Raw genomic sequence first — 24033 nt, 5'->3', positions numbered from 1 at the left:
CAGATTAATCGATTATGAAAATAATCGTTAGTTGCAGTCCTGTATTTCATGACCCCAGTCAGTAAATCATATACAGACTTGAGAAGCCTTGGCTCATCTCTGGTGCCACAGTGAAGTTGAAATTTGAGTTTCAGAGAGGACCAGCCTATATCAAATATTAGATATTGTTGAATGTACAAACAAGAGCATCAGGAAAGCGCAGACCTGTGCGCAGCCATAGACGGTCTACTGCACAAACACAAGCATAAAAACCTTTTAAAAGATACACACAGGTACTCGTTAATAAGGTGCAGGCGTTGCAATGCAATCTCCATCAGTGTATTTGTGTCATGAAATGCTGAAGGAAACCTCAGTTCTAATGTAGATTGGTTCTCCGGCCACATGAAAATAACTATAAATCCTTCTCTTTAAAAAAAACAAAAAAACAAAAATGATTATCAAGATGTGAAGATCTGTGTGAAATTGAGTGTCTCAGACATACAGAGCAAGGACAGTTACCCTAAAGTCCACTGCCTCAGATTATCATCTTTATTCCTACAAAATAAAATCAGAGAACAAAAACACAGATGGCACACAGGTAGATAACAATAAAACAGTAGTGTGTGAATGTTTCTGCAGAGGGTCACATTAGGTCAGGAGTATGCAGCCATGTGAAGATCAGGCCACAGTAGAACACACTCGGTAAAAGCCTTAATGATACATTTATGAAGCATTTAATGACTCAGTCACAACAATGACCTCAACAAAAAAATATACCTCTAATTTATTCATGATCAAGAATGAGGTGAATCCTGACACCTAAAACTCTGACGCACACAGCCTCGTTGATAGTAACCATTGATATACTGTAGCCTGTCGTAGGTCAGGCGCCTCCCGCCAGATGCCACTAGATGTCGCTGCGGCTCCACACATCAGACCCCAAAAGACCCACACATACTGTGCAACTGTAAGGAGCCAACAATCAATATGGACGTCCAGCGTTGTGTCGTATGTTTGGTCAGTGGACTAGGCTCAAAATGGGTTTCCCCCTTTCTAGTTGGTTAGTTAGGTAGTTATTTAGTAAGTTAGTTAGATTCAGCCGATGACGTGTTTCGAAATGAACATTACTATATTGTGACAATTATTGTGGAGACAAAAGAGTTTGCAAGATAAATTCAACTTTGCCTTTGGCCATGTTCATTTGACTTTCTCGTGTATTTTGCAAGATGTAACCTGACTGACTTTGTAGGCTACTTCCTCGTCAGCAACATAGAGACGTGAAAAAGAAAAGAAAAGAAAAAAAAACAGGGCTTTAAAGTGTTTGGGTCCATCTCGGTGGGAGGGATCTTGGTGCTAGAAATGTAGGTGACGTGCAAGGGCTTTCAGGGGCTGAACTTTCCAAGAGCGCAGCCTCACAGACGAGAGCGCATCTCTTCCTCTTGACACCTGACGGGCGTCCTCCATTCTTCTTAGACCAGAGAGGAACGGATTTTTACAAGAGAGAAAGCACAGTAAATTAATAAAAAAAAAGAGAAGTCTGCTCAATCTCGGAGGACATCAACAGCGACAGGTATTGTGGATTTTGAAGAGATGGCACTGTCGTTTCAACGCAGGTGCCTGCTGTTGCTGTGTTTGACAGTCATCCAGAGTGGCCACGCTGCCGTCCAGGTAAGAGAACAGTCTCATTTACTCAACACCAGCTTGTGTACTGACAACTTGTCCAACGCATATTCAACTTTGACACTTGTCCAAGAGCATCTGGCGCCTGGAAACCTGGCTCAGTGAAGTGTGTGACCATATCAAATCTGACCAACCCCTGGAAATATGCATATAGACCTTTTTGAAAAGTAATTCATTTGGATATCTTTATCCTATTTTGCACAAAGTGTCACCACAACAAGCAATACAATAGTTGTCTCAGTGCTTCATCCAACTTCCATCTGTTGTCATTGTGTTATAGACCCACACGTGACATTTTTTAAGTTTTGCATGGTTTCCACTTGAGAAATCAGTTGGGCCTTATACCTTTTCATTGTTGCATCTGGATATGAATCATTTCTTGTCTTGTCAGCTTCTGGCATTTCCCCTTTGCCTGGGGCAGCTGAAATAGAACGGAGTCCTATCTAACTCTGTCTAACTCCTGCACAATGTGAATTTTGATGCATTGAAATGAGTTGTTACTGTACAAAACTCCCCCAAAATGCCTTGTAGAGGAATTTGAGGTATGCTTCACAGAGAAATTGTTCCAATGAGCATGTGATTAATAAACCCTGCTGAAAGGATTAGAGGCACATTCTTTTTCTGGGGAACTTTGTAATGGCTTGACAAGCTTTCTCCCTCAAGTAGCTGCTAGAGGCACCCATGCTGTTTTTGAGTCTGCCCGTTCGAGGTTTATCCACTGAGCATATGCTTTCCTGCCACCACGCAAAATATACAGAGGAACAGCATTTTGGACTTATGTCCCACTGACATCTGCCGGACAGCTTTTGTCCAGCTGTGTGTCAACAACTGGACTTGTGTTAGTAAGTGAACGGGGCTGAGAGGGATGGAGGAAGAGATGGGAGGCCTTGAATATCTCAAACGCGAGTGCAATTAAATGCAAAAGAGTGAAAGCTAAAGTTGATTTCAGTAAAAGACATCATGGTGAGTTATTGCAAGCACAATAAAAACATGTCACTAATAGGCCTAGTCAGTATTACATAACGTATTTTAATATCAATGAAAACAAATTTGTAACCTTATAATGGCCATTCGTCCACTAACAAGGTGGATTTTGTTTCAATGACATCATGCTCCACAGCTGCACATTAATGTTTATTGACCACTCATGTTTTAAATTTTTATGACTTTATTTAACTGAGGTAACCTTTATTTCTGTGCTTGTTTTTCCCATTGGAAAGTCGTGCATTCAGAAACATTTTTGCCAAGACTCTCTCACAGCTCCTCACAGTTGCTCACGCTCTGTTCACAGACGTGCATGGATAAGCACCAGGTGGTCGGGGTGCTCCGTCAGATGGAGAAGTTCCTGAAGGGCCAGGAGATGCGATTCACCGAGGGTCTCAGGATCATGAAGTCGAAGCTGGCGACGCTTCAGAACTCTGTCTCCAAGTTACCACAAGCGGACCAGTCAGCTGGTGAGTGATAAGCTGGTAACAACACACGGCACCACGTTTACCGTCATATTCATCGCCATGATCAATATCATTGTCATTCAACATGGGCCTTTTTCAACAGCGTAGCTCACCTTGAAAAAGCTGTGTTTTCAAGGTGAGCTACGCAGGGATTTACATAATCTCACACATTTCATACTTTCATACACATGTATTTATGAATTAATTTTAACACTGCAAAAGTGAAATTATTTGTCAATTTGACAATTTGATCTTTCATTTTACAATAAACTAGGTCATGGAATTTGACACAATTCATCTAATTTCTCAGGTAAATAAATGAATACACGTTTAATATTAATAGAAGTTAGAAACTCCTATTTGTTTACTTTTTTGACTTCTGCATGAATCAACATACAGAATAGATAGTCACACACAGCCCATGGTTGACTGCAAAACTATAAGTAGGGCATCATTTAATCTGTGGTGCTTTGGAATACTTTATGCATTATTTTCACAGAAAGAGCCCACCGAATGAGCAGTCATTTCATCTGCAGCCCATGCTGTATTAAGTTTCACGACTGAGGTTTTGTTCAGTAATTTGGTGGATTGCTGAGTTTAAGGCAACAGAAGGTTCCAAGGTATCGAATTTCCGGCATTTAAGGAACATTCAATTGTTTGAAGTTGCTCCTCAAACTGTTTTTTTCCCCCTTGTCAACCAGTGACAGTAGAGAGCCAGATATGGCTTCTTCTATTATGGGATTACAGATTCATCCAGCAGCACGAGGCCCATCTCAGTTACCAAGCTATGTGCCTGACAGGGGGAAGTGGATTCGCGGAGTTGTGTTTTTTGGCAACAGACACTGAGGGCAATTTGTTAGTGATGGACCAGTCCAGTCCATAACTCTGTGGAGAGTACTTGGCACGACAGGGAGAGGCTGATATTTTACATTTACTGCAATAAAGGCTCGACAAATTGAAAAGACAAATCATTTCACCCCCCGATTTAAATGCTTAGATCAGGATCAAATACAAATGGATTTTTGATTTAAGTTATTGTTATAATATGATGCATTTATTCCCCTTACAGTGAATTACATTTTGCACACTCCGTTTCCTTGCACACTATAGCCTAACCTAGGTCATAGATCTCATGTTGGTCTGCAAAACACCTGACACAAAAATTGGTCAGGGTTGTCATTATACTACGAATATGAGCTGGACAGGATTGAGGTCTGGCAACGCTGGTCCTGTATTACAGTATGTGAAATGTACTGTTTTTACTTGAAGTTGAAAGAATAAGAAATATTTTCCCACAATCTTCCAAGTTGGAGGAGGCATAAACATCTCATGAAAGTCAAAAAATGTGATCCACTCACAATGTTATGTTATTTGATTACATTATTTATTAAACAAGCATTAAACTTTAGAGAACATGCAACGTAGCATAGCATTTGGCTGCTGGCACAATTCTGACTCACAGGAAAGGCCCGTCCTCTGCTCGCTGACTGTAAATGAGGCATTTGAACGGTCGCTTCCCATGAAGGCTCTCCCGTGCCCAGTGACATGTGTATGTCCCCAGGCAGAGAATGCCAGAGGATGTCGGGAGGCTTACTCCACATGTGACCAGCCTTCCTCTCTCGTGCTCTCTCCCACAGCTTCCACCACCTCCTGCCCCTCCCTGGAGGCCCCGGCTCATGGAACCAAGTTTGGCTCAAAGTATCTTGTCGGACATGAGGTCCATTTTACTTGTTCTCAGGGCCACCATCTCGTCGGCACCCCCACGCGCGTTTGCCGGGACAATGGCACCTGGACCGGCACCAGTGCCACCTGTAAAGGTGAGTCCCACTGCCTTAACCGGCCTGAAAAACCTCAACTTCTGTCGTAAGTGTGGGTTTGATTTGGTTCGGGTGAAGCGTGCCGTCTCAGGATGTTTTCACCACAGGATTAGGAGTTTTTCGCCCGCATTATTTTCTCCACATACAAGCCAGAAAATCCCCATGCACACTCATGTCGGGCGACCTCTGCTCAGGAGTGTCTGAAAGCCAGGCTGAAAGGGACAGCAGCCCAGATAACAGGCGAAGAAAAGAGCCATTCTTCGGAGGGGCTGGAACTCCTCCGCATACTGAATGAAGGCCTCGTTAAAATGGCATTAAATGTCTCCGAACACAGAAAAACACCTGTACTGCATTCCACCGAGGGGTGCTTTCCCCTCCAGCTTCCTCCTCCTCATGAACAGTAATGGTTTGGCTACTGTAAGATAACGCCCTCCTTCCCTTGCTCATGTTTCCCCAGTCCTTTGACAGGAGTCCCACTGGACGGGGTCAGGTCCAGACATTCTGCCCACCGCCACGGTCTGATAGCACAGAAGTATGCCAAGCACGCTATTGATAGCCCCTTCAGCCTGCGCTGGTGGCGCGCTTCCAAAAATTCCGAGCGGCACACTCAGTTGAACATGTGCATGCGTTTATTGACATTCATGGTTAAACCAACAGGAGAGGTTCTCGACTCCGCACAGTATTATCCCTGTTCTTGTTTTTCAGCCCAGCATAAGAGGTCTAAATTTAGCCGTGCTTTAAAAGCAGCATTGACAGAGTGTGAAACCCCTAAAGTTTGGAAGGGTTTAAAAATATTTTGCAGAGTGAAGTGGGCTTTTTCATGTCACGGCTCCGTGTGTGGCCCCCGGAGGATGCCAAATAAATATTAAAGGGATCGGTTGTCATCCAGTGTAGAATGGCTTCAGCGCCGGAGCCCAAAGAGCAGCAGAGCACATCTGCACGACTCTCTGAGTTGACTTCCGAAAAACAAAGATCATGATGTATCATGTGTTTCCTACCACTGATTGACAGAACATGTATGAGAGCCATCGGCTCATTTCATTTTACCCTCTGTTGTTTGCAGTTTTTAGTATTTCTGTATTCATTGAGAGAATATTTCAAACAGGTATATCATTGTGTTGGACACTGCTTGATGATTAGTAGTTAGTAGTAGACATCTATATGTCACAGATAAGTGAATAAACCTAACCTTAGTGGGTGATATAAGGAATATGCACGTCACATTGTACATACAGGTTGAATTCAGTAGGTACAAGTAACGGTTACATCACTGTATTAGTCATTTCCAACACTTCTGTGATCTTACTCACATTCAAAGGCATTTACAGTAATATCACTTTGCACATGTTAAGGTGGCAGCCATAGAAAGCTTGAAATAGAGTTTGATTAATAAATAAAGATTGTGAACTTATTTAGAAGGTGTCGATTGAAAGGTATTCCTTAATAGTTTGTTAGGCTAAAAGAAAAAGGCTTCAAATCTTCTTTAAGCCTTCTCTCTTATACGTTTTATAACTGTACAAAGTTATGAGTTAAATATATAGCAACATGAGTCCAGATACAATAACACCAACAACTCAGACTTTAACTTTGAAGATGCAGATGGATTTTATTAAATTACACTTAATAATAATTATACCCATTCGATTTTCTGAATATAGCCGCTGCTTTTCCACAAATGGAACAAATAAAAGGGCATCGCTGGCTTACTGTTGACATGCTGTGCCCATAATGACAGTACCAGCTTCTCCTTCTGAGGTATCGTTTATCAAACTGGATGGACTTCTTCCCGCTCTATGGATGGATGGTAGACAGGAAAGACTTACAGAGGCTCTTTCATTTTTCTCCCTCTCTGTATTTCTTTACAAGTGATGTCACACTCTTTCTGCTCTTCACTGAAGCCTGAAGCTAATTCCTCTGGAGTGCACCTTTTATTCATATTCTTTCAACAGTGTTTCAAACTGGGACCTAATCGTACCACCCCTATGTCATTTGATTAATTGGACTGGAGACATGATTTTGGCCAAGTTTAGTTTTTTTTTTCCTTTTCATTTCAGGAGTATGCATTTCAGAGGGAAGTGGCTCTAAAGTGAACGGCCAAAATGGCAACTGTCGTGCCTTTGATCTGTATGCATCACTATGAAGATAAACGTGAGAACTTGGGAATTCAGATTGAAAATGAAAGTTGACCACACTTGATCTTCTCCTACCGCCCGCAGATATAAGTGAGTGTGCAAGTAACCCCTGCCAAAATGGAGGCACCTGTGTGGAAGTGGTCAACCAGTACAAATGCACCTGCCCCCAGAACTGGAGTGGCTCCCACTGCCAGCACCAAACTCAGACAGGTCAGTGAGCCCAAATGAATCCCTGAGACTCAAACTGAGATCTGCCACTGTACACGTTCACAGTGTATTCTGCTCTTTGAGGTCAAATGTGAGCAGAGGCCCTTTAATTTTCCTATGTTCTGCATGCAGCTCCGCCTGAGTGGAGCGTTATGAACGACCCGGCATTCAGCCGGAGGCCACGCTGTGCCCAAGTGAACCGAGCCCGACACTGCAGCTGCGATGCAGGCTTTCACATGAGTGGCACCTCTGACAACAGTATCTGTCAGGGTGAGCTGTAATTACGTGTTTCTTAATTGATGCCTGCAGGGAGACTCAGCTGCTTCTCCTCACAGGGAGGCCCAGGTCAGCTACAGAGCAGTTCCCCTGAGCTGCGTGCGCCCTGCTCAGCGACATCTCAGCTGGGCAGATGTTATGGGGACTCTGGTGCTGGAACGATCCCCGTATACGTGAATCTTTTACTCCATTAGAGATTCGTATGGTTACAATTGTTTGGAAATCTGCACAGTCAGTCTGTGACAAACAAAATAATCCCCTCGAGAGGTCAGAAACTGATTAGCTCTGAGGTCACAGTGCTGTTGTTTTTAAGATGTGATTGGTTGAGTAACATTTTGAAATGAGTGTTCATGCAGTCCATCCAAATCTGTTTATGTACAAGATGGTAGTCTAAAAGTGTAAAACGGTGGAACTTAAATCATTACAACAATTTTACATTTCCTACCTCCAGGTTACTTCTATAGTATATGCACAAAGCCTTATACTGGTCATGTGATGACATTTTCACGACTGACCTGTACTAGCGTTTCTTTCTCTGTTCCACGACAGATGTTAATGAGTGTGAAGTGTACCGGCTCGACCAAGGAGGGAAGCTCTGCGTCCACGAGTGTGTGAATGTCCCAGGCTCGTACCACTGCTCTTGCCCCAGCGGCTACAAGTTGCTCCCCGATGGGCGGAGCTGTGAGGGTGAGTGACAAGAGGCAACAGAGGACAATGGCTCATTCAGAAGGGCCCTGGCTGCAGATCTTGCTGGGTATGTAGCTCTAGAGAGGAATACCTGTGAATTAGAAAAGACGAGGAGTCTTCTAGTTTCTGCAGAGGTGTCCGTCAGCCATCGCAAACCCCGCTACTGCTTCCATTAGCACCCCTGAAGCTTCCAGAGCTTGCCAGTGGAATGAATGACCTCACCCTTTCCCAGCAGAAGGAATCTTTCGGACGTGAGGCGTTTGAATAAAACCAAATAAACAATCATTGCACTGCACCCCCTGCTCAGACTGTGGTAAGCAGGAAGCAGGGAGTCAGTCTGGCAAGTCTCTCGCCCCGCTTCTCATTCTTACATGCCTCTGCTGTTTTGTCTTCCAGATGTGGACGAATGTTTAAGCCAGCAGCACAACTGTAGCCGAGGGACAACTTGTATCAACACGGGGGGAGGCTTTCAGTGCGTCAACCCAGAGTGTCCCCGTTCTCATGGCAACATCAGCTATGTCAAGACGTCTCCCTTGTAAGTAGATGCAAAACCCAGAATCACATCTTCCGTCTTTCAGCAGTGAATCGTCATCAACTTTCAAATGACCCTCTACATACGGAACCAAGTCAAACCCAACTGTCAGACACTGATGGGTGTGATGCTGAGAAAATTCTGTGCATCTGGATAAGGTGTTACAGCCCCCAGTTGTCCAACAAAACTGCTTCAAGTTTTCACACATGTTGGATCCTATTTTGTTAGTTTTGGCCATCTTCGGTATTGGTAGAAATAACATTACAGTCGCCATGGTGACTGCGGCGATCTGGCAATGCAGCAACATCACCAACGGCCAAGTTGCCCAAACATGTGGAGGTGAAATTGTAGGCTGCTAATGAAACCATGACTAAAACGGTTGTAAACATCTGTCACAGTTTAGCCACCAGCCTCCTTGTTCAACTTTGAGTTGGTGCTGTTGTGCATTAACAGTTTCACTGTGCAGTTATAGATTATCACAAGCCATTCCTTCAAATAAAGTGGTTTAGATAATCTGGCTGAGATGTTGTTCAAACCATGTCCAACTGTCTGACAGCCTCAAACTTGCCCCATCTTCATAGTGATGTCCTGATGTTCAGAAATGATGACAGTAAAAAAAAGGAGCCATTGTTTCCCAGAACTACAGTGACGCAAATCATTCCTAACAGAGAACATGCATGCTTAGCAGAACTTCACTCCCAGACGTCATTGTTTTTGTTTTAGAACGTCTGTATCCAGGCCAAATGTTCGGTGACATTACACCTTCTTTACAAGTCATCAGCAAGATGCCTCATTTAAAGGCATGAAACAAAGCTCTGTCTGCTTCTAGTGAACCATCAATGTGGTGAAATGCGGCTCCGCTGCCAGCAAAGGGGATGGATAAATGTTTAGGAAAAGGCTTGTAACGAGGAAGACAGCAGGAAATCGAGTGAGCCAGTAGCTGTGTCCCAATTTCATGCGGAGTACTCGTGCTTCTGACCATTAAGTGTACTCACAGGTGTCAGTGAGTACACCAAGTCCCACAATGCAGTGCTCAAAGAAAAAAATCATATTTTTCTTTTTATAAAATATATTTTATTATATTTTTAATACTAACTGCAGATGATAACCTCTCTGTATTTAATTTGCCATATATTGTGTTATATTATTATGTGTTATGGAATTGAAAGCTAGACGAAGCTAGTGTATGTAGACTGGAAGTAAGATTGTGACCTGCAGGGTTTATATGCAGGTCACACAACAGAAAAGAGTTCACAGTTCTGATCCGATACTTCAGGCCATTGACCTCATACTGTACGTACTGTATGTTTGTCACTTCTCTTCAGTCACAAAGAAACAGTTATGAGCACTTTCCCACAGGAGATTACTATGTAATAACTGTTTAACACACATTTACCACGTTGTCCTGTCATGGTCCCTGATTAACAGTCGCTGCATTTCTGTCTTGTAGTCAGTGTGAGAGAAACCCCTGCCCCATGGACAGCCGCTCCTGCCACGTGGCTCCCAAGACCGTGTCCTTTCACTACCTATCCCTGCCCTCCAACCTGCAGACTCCCGCCACGCTCTTCCGCATGGCAACCGCGGCCGCCCCTGGGCGCACGGGGCCGGACAGCCTGCGTTTCGGTATAGTGGGCGGCAACTCCCGGGGCATCTTTGTCATGCAGCGTTCAGACAGACAGACGGGTGAGCTGATCCTGGTCCAGCAGCTGCGCGGGCCACAGGAGATCAACATTGATGTGGACATGTCCGAGTACAGCGACCGCACCTTTCAGGCCAAGCATGTGGCCAGGGTCCACATTCTGGTTTCGCCTTACAACTTCTGAGAGCGAGGTTTGAAAAGGAGGGAGACTAGAGACAGGATGGTGAAGAGCAACAACAGAGGGTGCGTAACAGGCACTGGTTTGACTGTTTCGTCATCACCTACCAGAAAGTGTATTTGTCTGAGCTGCCAGTCGCAGGCCAAACTAGAATGGTAGAGCACATACCTCCGCCAACGCCCAACAGTCCCCTAGAATTCAATCAAGCCGCACCAATTTGTACACACTCATAGATATCAGTCCCCTAAATATGCCTGATTTTTTTATTCCCTTTGAAAACAGTGAATATTTTAAAAAACAATTCCCTATCTCGCAATGTTAAAGAAAGTAATAAAAATACTCAGTTTTTACCATACCCATGCCAAAATATATTGGGTTCTCTCCTGGCCCATCCTTCCACCAAGTTTCGTGGAAATGTATTCTGTAGTTTTTGCGTATTCCTCCAAAAAATGATCCAACCAACCAACAGGGTGAAAACATCACCTCCTTGGCGGAGGTAATTCCTAGAAGAGTGAGAGAGTGACATGCCGATATTCAACAGTTATATTATGAATGTAAAAAAATATATGGCAAAACACATCATAGAAGCTTCTTTAAGTAATCGTCAGTATGAGCTATGACTGATGACGTTTGACTGAGTGAGTGTGAATGCATGAAAACTAGCAAAACAAAAGCATAATGAACGGGTTGGGAGGGATGGACGGCTCTTTTTGTCAACGCCGTTGCTTCGTGTTTGTATTTCTATGTTCATCACAGATCTGAGTAGCTCAGGGTCGGGCCCTGGGGATGATGCACTGCCCTGGCTTTATGATGATAAACCCCTGCAAGACTTTAGTGCTCCTGTGGCTCTAATTTATTAGAAATATTGTTGCTGGTCGTTGACATTGTAACATACTGTGTGCCACAAGTTTATCTTCAATTATATAGTGTATATTTGTTCTTGTTTCTTTTCTTTTCTTTGTACTTTAGGCCTCAGTCATTATACTAAGGGAGTTTTTTTTTGTTTTTTTTTTTACAGTAGATGCAGCATTGCACCAGGGCATATTTCTTCTATTACTCTGTATGTTACCCAGAAATAGTATCATATTCTCGTATTCTAAATCATAGATGATTTGGCGAGCCTGCCAACGCGCTACATAATTTATCTGGAATTTTAATTGTCTCTGCAAAAACCAAATAAAGCCGGTCCAACGTTTCAGCATTTGTCAAAACTACCTCACTTGATGCTGAACAGTGTGCTATTAAATGTTCCCGCGGCGGCGCTTGTTCTCATTTTACATCCGCTAAGAGTGAAGTTTAATGAGCCAAATGCAAACCAACACATAGTTGATAAATTAACGTTGAATGGCTGCACACAGTTCTCTGAACGAGCGGATGAAAGGTTGGGGAGGGAGAACTGTGTGTTTCATGAAACCACCCCTGGGCCGACGGTTCTCAGACAGGACAAGTCAAAGCAGCAATAAGGAGTCTCACAGTATCCCTGTTTGACTTGAACACAAGGACCTATCGCTGTCACATTTTGAAAACATACCTCAGTGTGTCTATTTGTTTCAGAAAGAAGAGACTAATGTTCACCACATGTGTTCTCTTAACTTCCCTCACTCCTCTGTCGTCTCCATCCAGGGGTTTACACTGCAATAAAAGGGGCCAGAAGAGCGTCATGCTTTCGGGAGGGAGTGGATGGTGAGAATCAAAACACATGCCCCGACGGCACGCATGGCTTTGGAAATGACAACGTGCCCTAATGGCGGGGCCTAATTTCCTCCGGTAACCAGACCAGGAGCGCTCACATTGCAGCCTTTGTTTTTCGGGCTTTTGCTCGGGCCGTTTGATGTTCACATGTTTCATCCATTCTCAGGCAGAGGGATATTGCCAGCGACGATTGGAGAGCGCTGAGCTACATAACACAAGCCATTTGGTGGAGGGTAATGATAAAAATATACAGCGAGAGCCTTGAGGCGAAGCCAGCACCGTGTGGTTTACACTCGTCTTTTTGTGGCAGTCTCAGAAACATGAGGACTCTCCTGCTCTGCTCTGCTCTTCCTCTCCACGCTTGTGGTGACTTCAGAGCATCATCATTAGAGGGTGGACAAAACACACACACAGTAGGTACAGACACAGATACAGTGAGGTAATTCAAGTTTTATGAAGCTTGTAATTTGTCTTTCGAACCACTGCTTCCCTTTGCCAATGAAAGGTTTCCTGTGCCCTGTTGATTGTCAACGCTGAACTGCTTGGTTGAACTGGGCACAAATACAGCAACAGTGTGGTAAGTGAGACAGTCTGGTGTTTAGCTGCAGGCCCATAGTGTGTATTTGTACTTTGATTTTAAGGCTCCTGCACCTTGTCACGAAAAAGGATGAAAACAATCTGAACATCAAAAAATTCTTCAAATTCCAAGGCCGGCAAAATGTTGAGCTACAGTGGCAGTGGTGGCCTCCTAAAAGCATCTCTCACATTTCTCCATTCAAGCACCAAACCATGAATCATTTTGAGGTGAGACGGAGGAAACATTTTCATTTTACGGATCTCCATCCTAAACGTTAAAAGAGGCACGTGTGTTGAGCACAGAATGATGTGGCACTGTGGAGGAATTTTGCTCCACTTTTATTATGCAGGAGAGGAGAGAGGTCGACTGTGGATCATCTTTCATGTGGGATAAGTGTTTGGAAGAGGTCCAGAAATATGGGACAGGAACAGGGAAGCAGAATGAAAGTCCCTCTGCTTTTGTCTCTTTGAAGTGGCATATTATCTACATTACAGGCCATAATGATGACATTTATTTTATGTTTGATACAAGTATCATACTTCAGCTAAGACATAGCACAGCATACATATTAACTTGGAAAACTGTTAAAATAATAATAATAAATGAATGGAGCAGGTTGCGCAGATGTAGCTCTGTCATAGTGGAACCAGGCCTCTCTTTCCACTTAGCTCTAATCAAAATGTTTTAATGTTTGTCTCAACAAAGACATAATGTCGGGGTTTTGGAGGGATTTCATAGGTAAAGTTAAATAATATGGATAGAATAACAGTTTGTCTCTGTCTTTGGAACCAAATACTATAGCAGATGGCTAAGGCAATTTCAGAGTCTTCTTTTATGGAGAAAGGTACAAATTCTGAAAGTGGTGTTTTAGCCCGACACCTGTTGTAAAGTGATCAAACCAGTAAGGAACTTGCAATGTTGGTAAGAGAAACTTTTCTAATGATTTTTCTAATATTTCATGTTGTTTAAGCCTTCTACCTCAAGCACATTAAGGGCTAATGGCTTGAGGAAAAAACAAGGGTTTATACTATGTTTTAGTCAATTGGACTTACAAACTTACCTCTCAATATTTCAGTCTAAGCATTTGATTGTCATGTATCATATATGTTCCTCACAATAGTCCTTTCATTCCACAGATTGAGCCTCTTGAAGTTAAAAAAAACAACTGGATTTGTTTAGCTCCATTGAAAAATATGTAGTGAGTTTTTATTGCCAAAACAATACTGAAAATCATAGATCAGGAAACAAAGATTCTCCTGTATTCATTTCCTATTTCATCTGAGTGTACAAACTTCCTGAGAAGGAAGGGAGAAGAAGACTGCTGGTATGACAAGTTTAAGCCCAGTTCTTCACGACACTCATGAAAATTAATAATAAAATGAAAGAAAGAAAAAGGTCACATTATCCAGACACTGCTCCACATCTGGAGTTACGAAACAACAGGAATGAGCCACAACCCATCTGAACAAATAATCAAAGGTCCACTGCAGGTGTCTGCGGTTTTATATAACCGAAGGACAGTGTGTCATCGTAAACACAATTGTTCCATGTTTCCAACCAGAGTTGGAAGTGACATTATAAACCCATTCAGACGATCAGCTTGTGCTGGAGCTGACCACAGATCTTTAAGGAGTGTATCATGACAAGTTATGGCCTGGACAAATGAACGGAAGTCACGTTTACTCGAGACAACAAAAATAAATTTGACGGCGACAGTGTTCCAACACCAAAACAACTTTGACATAAAAAATACCACGCCATTTTCTTTTTCAAAGGAACCCACAGAAAATAAACGTATTAAGACTTTCTGAAAGAACATGAATGTTATTAAAATGTCTCTGGAACACCACATTTTAGCGGCAAAGAAAACAAACACTGCAAGAAATAAGTAACAGGCTGACGTTTGCAGTCGTTGCCCAATACATCATGAGACCGTGCCGGATCCGAGTCATTAAAAAATGGAAGCACACATTGTAAACACACTTGTTTTAACACACGCTTTAACAACTTATAAGTACACTTGAAAAACAAATAAATAATTAAATGATTTCATCACCATACCAACACATATACAGTATATTGCTCCTTATTTCAGAGGACAAAAAAACCAGGCCACCCACACTTACATTAGATTCAAAACACGACGGGAAAACGCCACTTCCCAGCAACATTTCGATTAAAATTTAACAGCTGAGCCTCGTCCCTCGTCCCTCTCACAATCACTCGCACACCAATACTGGAGGATGCCGGGTAGTTTTCAATGTAAGACGTGAACAACACTTTTTTTATACATTTTACTCTCAGATTCCTGAACATATTAGGTCGGGTACAAGTACTACGTGTAGGCACAGTTTTGATCTTCAAAGTGCATAAGAGCAAATGTTCTATTCAAAGTTGTGTTAATTTTCACAATTTCCTTGGTGTCAAATTTCAGGTGCTGGCAACAACAACAAAAAAAATATGCTTCAGACAAAGTCACATGAAGGACACAGCGATTCTCTAACTTTTGCAAACTTAACTACTTATATATAAAGAAAGATCCTGTTTGAAATCAATCAGTCATCAATCATCCTTCTCTTTGTTAATTACTGAGAAAAAGGCCTTTTCATTATTTCACCCCATCATAGACATTTTTTTTTTGAAAAAGAAGGGACCCTCATAAAGACACTTAATGCATATTTAAAAGTTCTTCCATGCACGTGGTCCTCAATTCTCTGATAAAATAAATTCACATCGGAGTAACGGAAATAAATACAGCACGTTAAACAAAATTAAACATTCTCTTTGGAATGAAAGCCTCAAACTCATCTTATCAGGGAAACGGTGAACCAGTTGGTCAGTGAAAGGACGAGTCTTCCTCTGGTACAGTTCTTTGTTCTCGAGAGGTTGAGGAAATGAGCAGAGGTCCTCACGAATTGTGACCTGCACCACCCTGCGAAGCAGACATTCAGGAGGAGCCCCTGAAAAGCTAAATGGCACTGCACCACCACCACCGTCCGACTGGAGGAAACCTCAGTTTGGTTCAGCTGAAGCCTGGTAATGTTTTTCCTCACTCCAACTTTGACATCTCATACTTTGTCGTCATGATTTCCTGTGGGAAAATAAAATATCCAAAAAGTTTTAATTTTCACTTAAAAAAAACAAAACAGTGTTAATGCCTATTACTATTTAAACAGGAGAGGAGGCAATGTTTGCTAAGCTCTGCTCCCGTTAGCTAGGACTGTTACGCTTTTCAGCAGTTTAGCGTTCAAAAATTTATTTCCTCAATTTTAAATACAAGTGGAGACAAAAACTGGTCTCTCATTTCTAGCTGACGACCATCGACAGTGAGCAGATTTGATCAGCGAGGGTTAACAAACTGCCTGACAATGCAGTCTCCAACTGACTTATGTAAACTCGTTTTAAAAGAAGACTCTTGTAAGACCATGGGCACATACATGATGTCACACTAAAAGACTAAAAGCTGAAGCATTTCCCAAACAAAAAACTTCATCATCCTCACACGCTGATAGAATGAGGGGGAAAAAAGGAAAAACATTTTTCTTGGACTGTAGTGCGGAGCTAGTATAACGAGTAAAACATCACCCTCCAAACTCTTCTAAACTCCACTCTACATTTTGGATTGGGGGGAAAAAAACAGACTCAGTGGCCTCAAAGGGTTGAAAGGTATTCACAAAATTCATCATGGGTCCTGTCACCACGTCCTAAAGTCAGTCCCGATTTCACCACTGATACTTCAATTAATCACTATCAGTAGTGCTTTTTCTCTTACTGTGTCCTACTCACCTTCACATATCTAGACTAACTGTCTCTGCTAAAAGAAGTAACATTGTGTGTGTGAATCCCTGTTTTGTAGATTAAAAAGTAAACCATACCTCATCGGAGTCGAGCAGGACAGGTAGAGCTCTGCAGGGACAAAAAGGACCAAAGATACAGGTTAGAATCACACGTCTTGGGGGGAAGGAAAAGTTGGATTAATAAATATCAATGTGACACGATGCTTACACATCAGCCAGAGAGCTGGGAATGTTATCCTCCACCCACTTCAAATCATCCTCCTGGACAAGTAGAAACAGAATTTTAAAAAAGTAAACACTGCCATCTGCTGAAATATGGGACACTTAAACAGTTGTGTTTTTTTGAAAATCGTGGACAACTAGTCATCATAACATATGCCTAATATTCAAATATAACTGATTAATGCAGCACAGGGACAAACAAAGTGTGCAGTTGTGTAACTCACTGCGTTTGTTTCTGCAGCCTTCACTGTGCCATTTGTCTCACTTTTAGTTGCTCTCAACTTAATGCCATCAGCTGTGAATTAAAAAAAGGGGGCCGAAGACAATAAATACAGACTAGTAAAAGACTAGTAACGCAGTGTTTTTAGTTAAAAGTAAGACTTTTATGACGTTACTGTACCGATGTTTGTAGAGGCGATGAACTCCTCGATCTCCTCATCGTCGTCAGAGTCATCGATGAGAGGTGTGAAAGCGTACCTGAGGACAGTGAAATAAATGAATAATGAAGTACCGGCAAAGGAAAAGAAGACAACGTCTTCAATTAAGTTGTCGAACTCAACAGTCCGAATGTACTTCTTGCCTTTGGTTGTTGGCAGACGGTCTCCATAAGAACATTATGACGAGCAGAATGATGGAGAACAGGAACCTCCAAAAAGCATCTTCCACCCACAGCTCAATCCAATCCTAAACGAAAACACAGGTCCAGTTATCAATAGAATGTAAAAATCTTATTTATACTTTTTTACAATGAACATGACAAACTGTACTCACCGACTGGCAATCTGCTAGCCGAAATTTCTTTGCTGTCCAACCCATAAAAATGATGGAGGCTGAGGACAGCAGAGGGCAAAGTTTGAGACACAAATCTTCTTACAGGTTTTAAATGGATGAACATAAAATTAACCAGAAACCATTAGCTCTGGCACAGACTGAAGCATATTCTGTTATAATTGAAAGCGTAGTCGCACCACTCACCAATCACAGCAAATATCAGTGTGTTTGTAAAGTGCCTGTAGAGAGACAACTTGACCGGGTTTCTCCTCAGCTTCAAAGTCTTGATGGTTTGTGCCAGGCTGACGAAGATGTTAGTGGCAGTCAAGGGAAACATTTGGCAGACGTTGCACAGAAACCACTTGACCTTCTAACCTCTACATGTGACATATATACTGTAGATAATATCAATGTTTTGCATTTTTTCCTTTACACACTTTTATACAGTCCAATTTATTAGGTGTCTGCTTGTCAAAAACAACTCAGTCCTCAACAAACTGACTCACAAATGTTTTGTTTATGCTACAGAAAATGGAAAATGGATTAAAATTTGAATTTCATCTATCATCATCCATAATTCCTACCCCAGTGGCACCCATATTTATTTCATCTTGAAAACAGGACCACCTGTAAAGCGCGGTGGTTGGGCATGCAAATCAGTCACTTTTGCCATTTCACACCAAGACAATCCATTAATAGCAACAAAGCAATTGATTGTGCAGAAAAAAGAGAGAAACAGAACAGTTACACCACCAACCAGAAAAAATATAGTTATTGTTAAACTCTGGAAATGATGTATGATTAATGCAAGGCCATATATTCCAAAATGCAAACTTGCGTCACTTGCTAATTATCTGGGAAAGGATTAAGACGGCTGCAGGTCAAACTATCCTGCGCTAAATTTGGGCTCATGTGAAGGAGGTGAGGAGCACAAGGGAGCCACACGGGGATAGATTGTAGGTGCACTAAAGGATATCCACCAGCATAGAGAGGAGTCAAGCAGAGCCAGGGGAATGTTGGCCAGCAGGGCCAAGTCAGAGTCTTTCGCCTGGAAGGGAGAACGGAGCCGGACCAGAGGACACAAGGAAAGAGGAAACAGGTGTGGGTACAAAAATCACAGGCAGGATGGGTGATAAAAAAAGGGCAGCACAGAAAGTAAAATATAGAACCATCCGACAAAGTGCAAAGAAGAAAATAACCAATCATTCAATCAAGTACCTCAAGCAACCCAAAATTTTAAAAAAATCCTTTCACTTGTTGTGTGTTATTGTTGGTGCACACACTGGAAGGATATGAACCAGATGGCACAGGAGTCAAGCACAGCCAGACAAATTGCCGTAATGACAGCGGGGCCATTGTCTCTACCCTTGATTTTTGGCCCCCCAGCAAATAAAGAAAATACACAAACTGCCAGTTCAGGTTTACTTCAAAGACACAATCTGACAACAAAGCACAGAGCTAGAATACTGCTCATCCTTATTCCCTTTTCAATGAAAAAGTGGTGACCAAATGAGTAGATTAACAGAAACAAGTTCATATAAGAAAGTTTGTACTAACTATCAATACTGGTTACACCTTCTCAAATTAGAGAATGTGTTTCTTTTTCTTTGATTAAAAATTATTAATATCTTTGGGTTTTTATGAGCGAAATTTAAAGACTAAAACAAAAAACAAACTATTTACTTACCCCAGTTATCCTCAGGACACCTTCAATGCTGGCAAAGGCAAAGTAGAGGATACCGAGCCCCACAACTCTGTGCATCACAGTCCCAAGTCGAGGCCTAAAACAAAAGAGAGAAAAAATGTTTGTTGCCTGATTTTCAAAAAACAAACTATGTTGATAAATCTGTACAGATGTTTGCTGACATACTTTACAATGCCATAGCCCAGACTGACAATGATGACAAGCAATCGAGCCAAAGTCCTCTTGAGGGCAGAGACCAGCTCTGCAAAGATCAACAAGCCTGAAGCTAAAGGGCAACAGCAAAAAAAAAAACAAAGTCATCTTAGAACCAAGCATCCTAATATCTCATAAGAAAAAAGGTTCATATATTTTGTGACGATCCGTGGACGCTCACAAGCAGAGCCGACAATATTGGTGTTTTCATATTCGGCGCAGAAGACGGCCATCTCCACCATCCCGAGGAATATGACCCCCGCTATCCAGAACTGGATCCTCAGCAGATCCTTCCAGTAACACGCTGCCCAGACAAACCACAGCAGGGCGTACAGGATGTACATTATGCACATCACCATGTAGAACTACAAACACACAGGGAGGGATTAGTGCATAAACACATATGGGAGCAGTTGGCTTTCATTAGCTAGAAAACCAAATTCCTCAAAAAATGGACAGTTTTTCCAAAAACATATTTTCAGAGACTATTCATCCAGCTTCAGGAAGCTTTGCTGAGGTCTGGATCTGTTAACTGTAGCACACTTCCAAAATAGTGAAGCACAAAGGCTTTCCTTTTTTTAAAAGCTACTTTTCCAAACATATTTGAAAAGGCAGCAGTATCTTCTGTTCCCAAATGAAACAGCTGCACATGATAGCCCAGCAACATTCTGTCCTTTCGTGCTATGATAGATGGTGGGCACATTTTGTTCTCCACAGAAAAAAAAAATCCCAGACCCGATTTGGCCTTTTGTCAACAACATGAAAACAAGTTTTAGTTCCTAAAAATGCAAATGCAAGGAGAAGCTGCAAAAGACCCATTTTTACCACACAAGTTTTTTACTCTTACGTGTATGCATGGGGTCAGATGTTACTTTAAGATACGTGATCAGAGCTAGAATTGTGTGTATTGCTGTCTTTTTAGTTCACTGTCCCTTTAAAGCTTTGGGCACATGTTTTGATTCTGTATTGTTGAGTGTACAGTAAATAACCAGTTCATTTATAACATGCTCAAACCAATAACAGTACAATTCAATCCTCCTTAAGAGGCGCCAAAGAATCGTGGACAAATAATATCAGTGTACATACAGTATATTTAACAAATGGGTAATGATTCTGAAATAAATCACCAAAAGTCATCTACTTACAATCATGAGAGGCCATTCTGTGATAGAAATGTAGCCATGGCTGCCTTTCATCACCACATTAACTGAAAAAACAAAATGCAAACAGTGAACAAATGAAGTAGGACAGTGTTTCCCAACACATTAAGAATTTGTTTATGGGTGTGACAAGTGTCTGCCTCTTCGGTGTTGACTGCAAAACAGCTTTGCATCAACAAGCCAGCTTCTGATTAGGGAATTCATTTCTGCACATGAATGCACCACAATGATGAATTTTCAATCTGTGCATCTAACTGCATGTTCCTCTGTGTCAGTCACACAGGATATAAGATACATCTTTTATATAAGATAGATCTTATAACCAAACCTCACCTGTTAAATTCCAGTTAGCATCTTGTTTACTGGGCACGATCTTGACCACCAGCAGGTAAGGCCCGTCCTTCCATGTGGTGGCTATGATGTTTTCTTTGATATTTACACTGCGGTTCTTGGTGGTACTGCTGCTCTCATACTCCTCAGTAATCAATCTGGTTTCATTTTCATCCTGCAGCGTAACAAAAATAAAATAACGTTCATAAAAGTTTAATACTACGTATGCAGAAACCATCACACACAAAAACATCTTTTCAGTTTATCACTTCCTCAAATCAAAGAGCATATATGTTTTCTTACTGGCACTTTGCCCTCGACAGGTGGAATGACTGGACGAGGGTCTGCCTTGGCTTTCTGAAAAACAAAGGGTGTTACAGGATGTTATAATAAAGAAAATAGATAATAAAGAATAGATTTACAAGACTATGCTAGGGTGAGTTATGTAATAAAAACATACTTTTAGCATCGGGAAAGAGCGCAGCAAAGTGTTACATGTCACAGGACTGTGCTTGTGTTCGATGAACTCTCCTTGTCCCAGGGGATTTGGATCCAGACTCTCCCCGCGACTCAGAGGTGTTCTCTCGTACATTTCCTGCAGGCAAAGACAGTCACAGCTCAGCATTCATTAACATCAAAGTCTAGACAGACTGTCAGAATAATTAGTGTGCCATTAAGCATCTGTACTTACATCAATGTTGCTGAACTCATTATGACAGGGGTAGTATTTTAATAACCAGTGAATAGTGAAGGTCACCTCCTCAGGACAGCCAAAAGACACAACTGAAAGACGAGGACACAAGTGATGACAGACACACGGGGCAAAAGGGGGCAAACATTTGTGCGACGAATCAAGAGCACATTTTCCGTGTCTTACCTTTCAATTCAATATCAGTGTCTGTATACATGGATTTCCTTAACAGCAGTGGTCTTGAGGTCTGTGGAATATTACACACGGTTTGTGAATTAAATTAGACATTAACTGATTAACCATTTAGGCGGGATGGGGATCAGTGGTTAGTGTGTTTTCCGAATTCAAACTCAACCAGTCTGGGCCACTTCTGTGTATGTGAAGAGGGAAAAGGACGAGTGGATCAGGTGAAGTGGAAACTTTAGGACTGTCCATTGGTGTCTGTCTGTCTCTCTGTCTGTCTCTCTGTCTGTCTGTCTGTCTCTCTCACTGTCTCTCTGTCTGTCTGTCTCTCTGTCTCTCTCACTGTCTCTCTGTCTGTCTGTCTGTCTGTCTCTCTGTCTCTCTCACTGTCTCTCTGTCTGTCTCTCTCTCTCACTGTCTCTCTGTCTGTCTGTCTCTCTCACTGTCTCTCTGTCCGTCTGTCTGTCTCTCTCACTGTCTCTCTGTCCATCTGTCTGTCTGTCTGTCTGTCTGTCTCTCTGTCTGTCTGTCTGTCTCTCTCACTGTCTCTCTGTCTGTCTGTCTGTCTCTCTCACTGTCTCTCTGTCCATCTGTCTGTCTGTCTCTCTCTCTCTCTCTCTCTCTCTGTCTGTCTGTCTGTCTCACTGTCTGTCTGTCTGTCTGTCTGTCTGTCTCTCTGTCTGTCTGTCTGTCTCTCTCACTGTCTCACTGTCTCTCTGTCCATCTGTCTGTCTGTCTGTCTGTCTGTCTCTCTCTCTCTCTCTGTCTGTCTGTCTGTCTCACTGTCTCTCTGTCTGTCTGTGTGAGTTCAGTGACTGACGAACCAACTCTCCAGGTTGCACCCTGCCTCTCAACACACCTAATACTGCAACATAAAGGGAAAACTGAGACTCCTCAGCACTTAAATTATTGATCAAGGCTTTCTCGCTCTCTCCTTGGCCCAAGTCTGCTTACTCTGCCTTAATACGGATTAAACAACAGAGTCTGCAGTACAGGAGCGAATACTGCGACTTCCCATCATCTCACAGGGTGTGATTTCATGTGTTCATGTTCAATGAGAGGATGCATGTTGGTGACAAACGACATGAGGAAACACACTCAGTTCACAACCAGTTCAAACAAGGATGTGGCCTCGAGCGTTGGGTGGGATATAGTAACATGGTTTAAACACAGATATGCATCCACGTTTAAGTAGGGAGCCCAGCTGATTAGCAAACAACAATACATTACTAATTAGCCTACTGCGGACTTTGAAGCGCTCATTGGCTTTTCTTCTCAATGCTAACTGCTAATTGTCTAGCTTCACAACACACTTCACGAAGAACAGAACGTCTTATCGGTGAACGGTCACCGCGACACTGTTAATACAGGACATGTTACGTGACTGCTGCCCAGCTGATAGCGAGCTAGCATAACAAGGCTAACGTGGCTAGCGTTAGCTACCCGGCCGTCGCCGTGCTCGTCCAGCCGGCTGGCCGCTTCCAGTGACATACTCACATTTACAACGGTGATTCTCCACAGGCCAGTTTCTGGGGCGGCGTCGACTGCGTTCATGCTGCTGCAGACTAAAACGACGAACAGGACTCCGCACGGGAAGAGAACTCCTCTGCTCGGACGGCTCCACGTCCTCATCCTGACCGCAGCAGCCATGTTCGTTGTGGACTCGAAGAAGACTCTCCTGCGCGAGGCGCCGTGAACGCACCAGCTGGAGGAGGAACCTGAGTCTGGAGCGTCCCAGCATCATCAGCATGCTGTCACACGGACCTCTATTACAGAAGATGCTTACTCTGATCACGTATTTACTCATCACACTGACTTTTTCAGCAGCCTTCAGTATAGTGTGGTTTTGCAATTCAGAGAGCTGAAATAAAGGCCATGCTCTTTATCAGATGAACTTCCTGCTGCCTTCTTTTGAGTATGAAATTGCACAACTCGACTGTACATTCTCCACTTTATTCTAACACTGTTTTAGGTCGCACCTGAATATTTCCATTTTATGGCAGTTATGGCCGCTTTGAACGCCTATCTGACTCCTGCTACTATTTCTATTTCAGAGTTTATGGATCAATGCTGAAAAAAGGTGTTTTAAAAGGTGAGTATCTTTTTTTAAGACTTCTACTTTAATTAATCACAGT

The 24033-nt window shown here is 42.4% G+C and overlaps 2 protein-coding genes across 4 annotated transcripts; one reads left to right on the top strand and one right to left on the bottom strand.

The window, feature by feature from the left end:
• Positions 1-1021: 1021 nt before the first annotated feature.
• LOC118284078 (fibulin-7) lies at positions 1022-11776 on the top strand. Of its 2 annotated transcripts, XM_035606701.2 has the most exons (8): positions 1030-1647; positions 2951-3113; positions 4748-4927; positions 7144-7269; positions 7399-7536; positions 8092-8229; positions 8626-8764; positions 10212-11776. In XM_035606701.2, exons 1-8 carry the CDS (start codon positions 1570-1572, stop codon positions 10582-10584), a joined length of 1335 nt encoding a protein of 444 aa, XP_035462594.2. In that variant the 5' UTR covers positions 1030-1569; the 3' UTR covers positions 10585-11776. The 2 variants fall into 2 exon arrangements, with proteins under 2 accessions (XP_035462595.2, XP_035462594.2); XM_035606702.2 differs by lacking the exon at positions 7399-7536 and having other exon boundaries at positions 1022-1647.
• Positions 11777-14027: 2251 nt separating this feature from the next.
• tmem87b (transmembrane protein 87B) lies at positions 14028-23584 on the bottom strand. 2 transcript variants are annotated; one of them, XM_035606700.2, is made up of 19 exons: positions 23396-23584; positions 21902-21962; positions 21716-21807; positions 21485-21619; positions 21328-21381; positions 21028-21199; positions 20680-20741; positions 19716-19899; positions 19508-19607; positions 19325-19418; positions 18932-19003; positions 17842-17950; positions 17638-17696; positions 17447-17550; positions 17267-17343; positions 17091-17161; positions 16853-16905; positions 16723-16753; positions 14028-15938 (listed from the first exon to the last, which is right to left on the bottom strand). In XM_035606700.2, exons 1-19 carry the CDS (start codon positions 23546-23548, stop codon positions 15897-15899), a joined length of 1725 nt encoding a protein of 574 aa, XP_035462593.1. In that variant the 5' UTR covers positions 23549-23584; the 3' UTR covers positions 14028-15896. The 2 variants fall into 2 exon arrangements, with proteins under 2 accessions (XP_035462593.1, XP_035462592.1); XM_035606699.2 differs by lacking the exon at positions 18932-19003 and adding an exon at positions 18614-18685 and having other exon boundaries at positions 23396-23583.
• Between the last annotated feature and the right edge of the window lie 449 nt (positions 23585-24033).

The sequence above is a fragment of the Scophthalmus maximus genome, chromosome 10 (genome assembly GCF_022379125.1).
Source record: "Scophthalmus maximus strain ysfricsl-2021 chromosome 10, ASM2237912v1, whole genome shotgun sequence".
In the NCBI taxonomy this organism is placed as follows: domain Eukaryota; kingdom Metazoa; phylum Chordata; class Actinopteri; order Pleuronectiformes; family Scophthalmidae; genus Scophthalmus; species Scophthalmus maximus.
This window is presented reverse-complemented; position numbering and strand designations above follow the sequence as displayed.

Coding starts and splice junctions, on each gene's coding strand:
- LOC118284078 (XM_035606701.2), top strand. CDS start 1,570: ATGGCACTGTCGTTTCAACGCAGGTGCCTGCTGTTGCTGTGTTTGACA. Junction 7,537..8,091: donor TGACAACAGTATCTGTCAGG/GTGAGCTGTAAT, acceptor GTTCCACGACAG/ATGTTAATGAGTGTGAAGTG. Junction 8,230..8,625: donor CGATGGGCGGAGCTGTGAGG/GTGAGTGACAAG, acceptor TTTGTCTTCCAG/ATGTGGACGAATGTTTAAGC.
- tmem87b (XM_035606700.2), bottom strand. CDS start 23,548: ATGGCTGCTGCGGTCAGGATGAGGACGTGGAGCCGTCCGAGCAGAGGA. Junction 17,951..18,931: donor ACTCCTGTGCCATCTGGTTC/ATATCCTTCCAG, acceptor ACTGCCACTAAC/ATCTTCGTCAGCCTGGCACA. Junction 15,939..16,722: donor TCCTGCTCGACTCCGATGAG/GTATGGTTTACT, acceptor ATTTTCCCACAG/GAAATCATGACGACAAAGTA.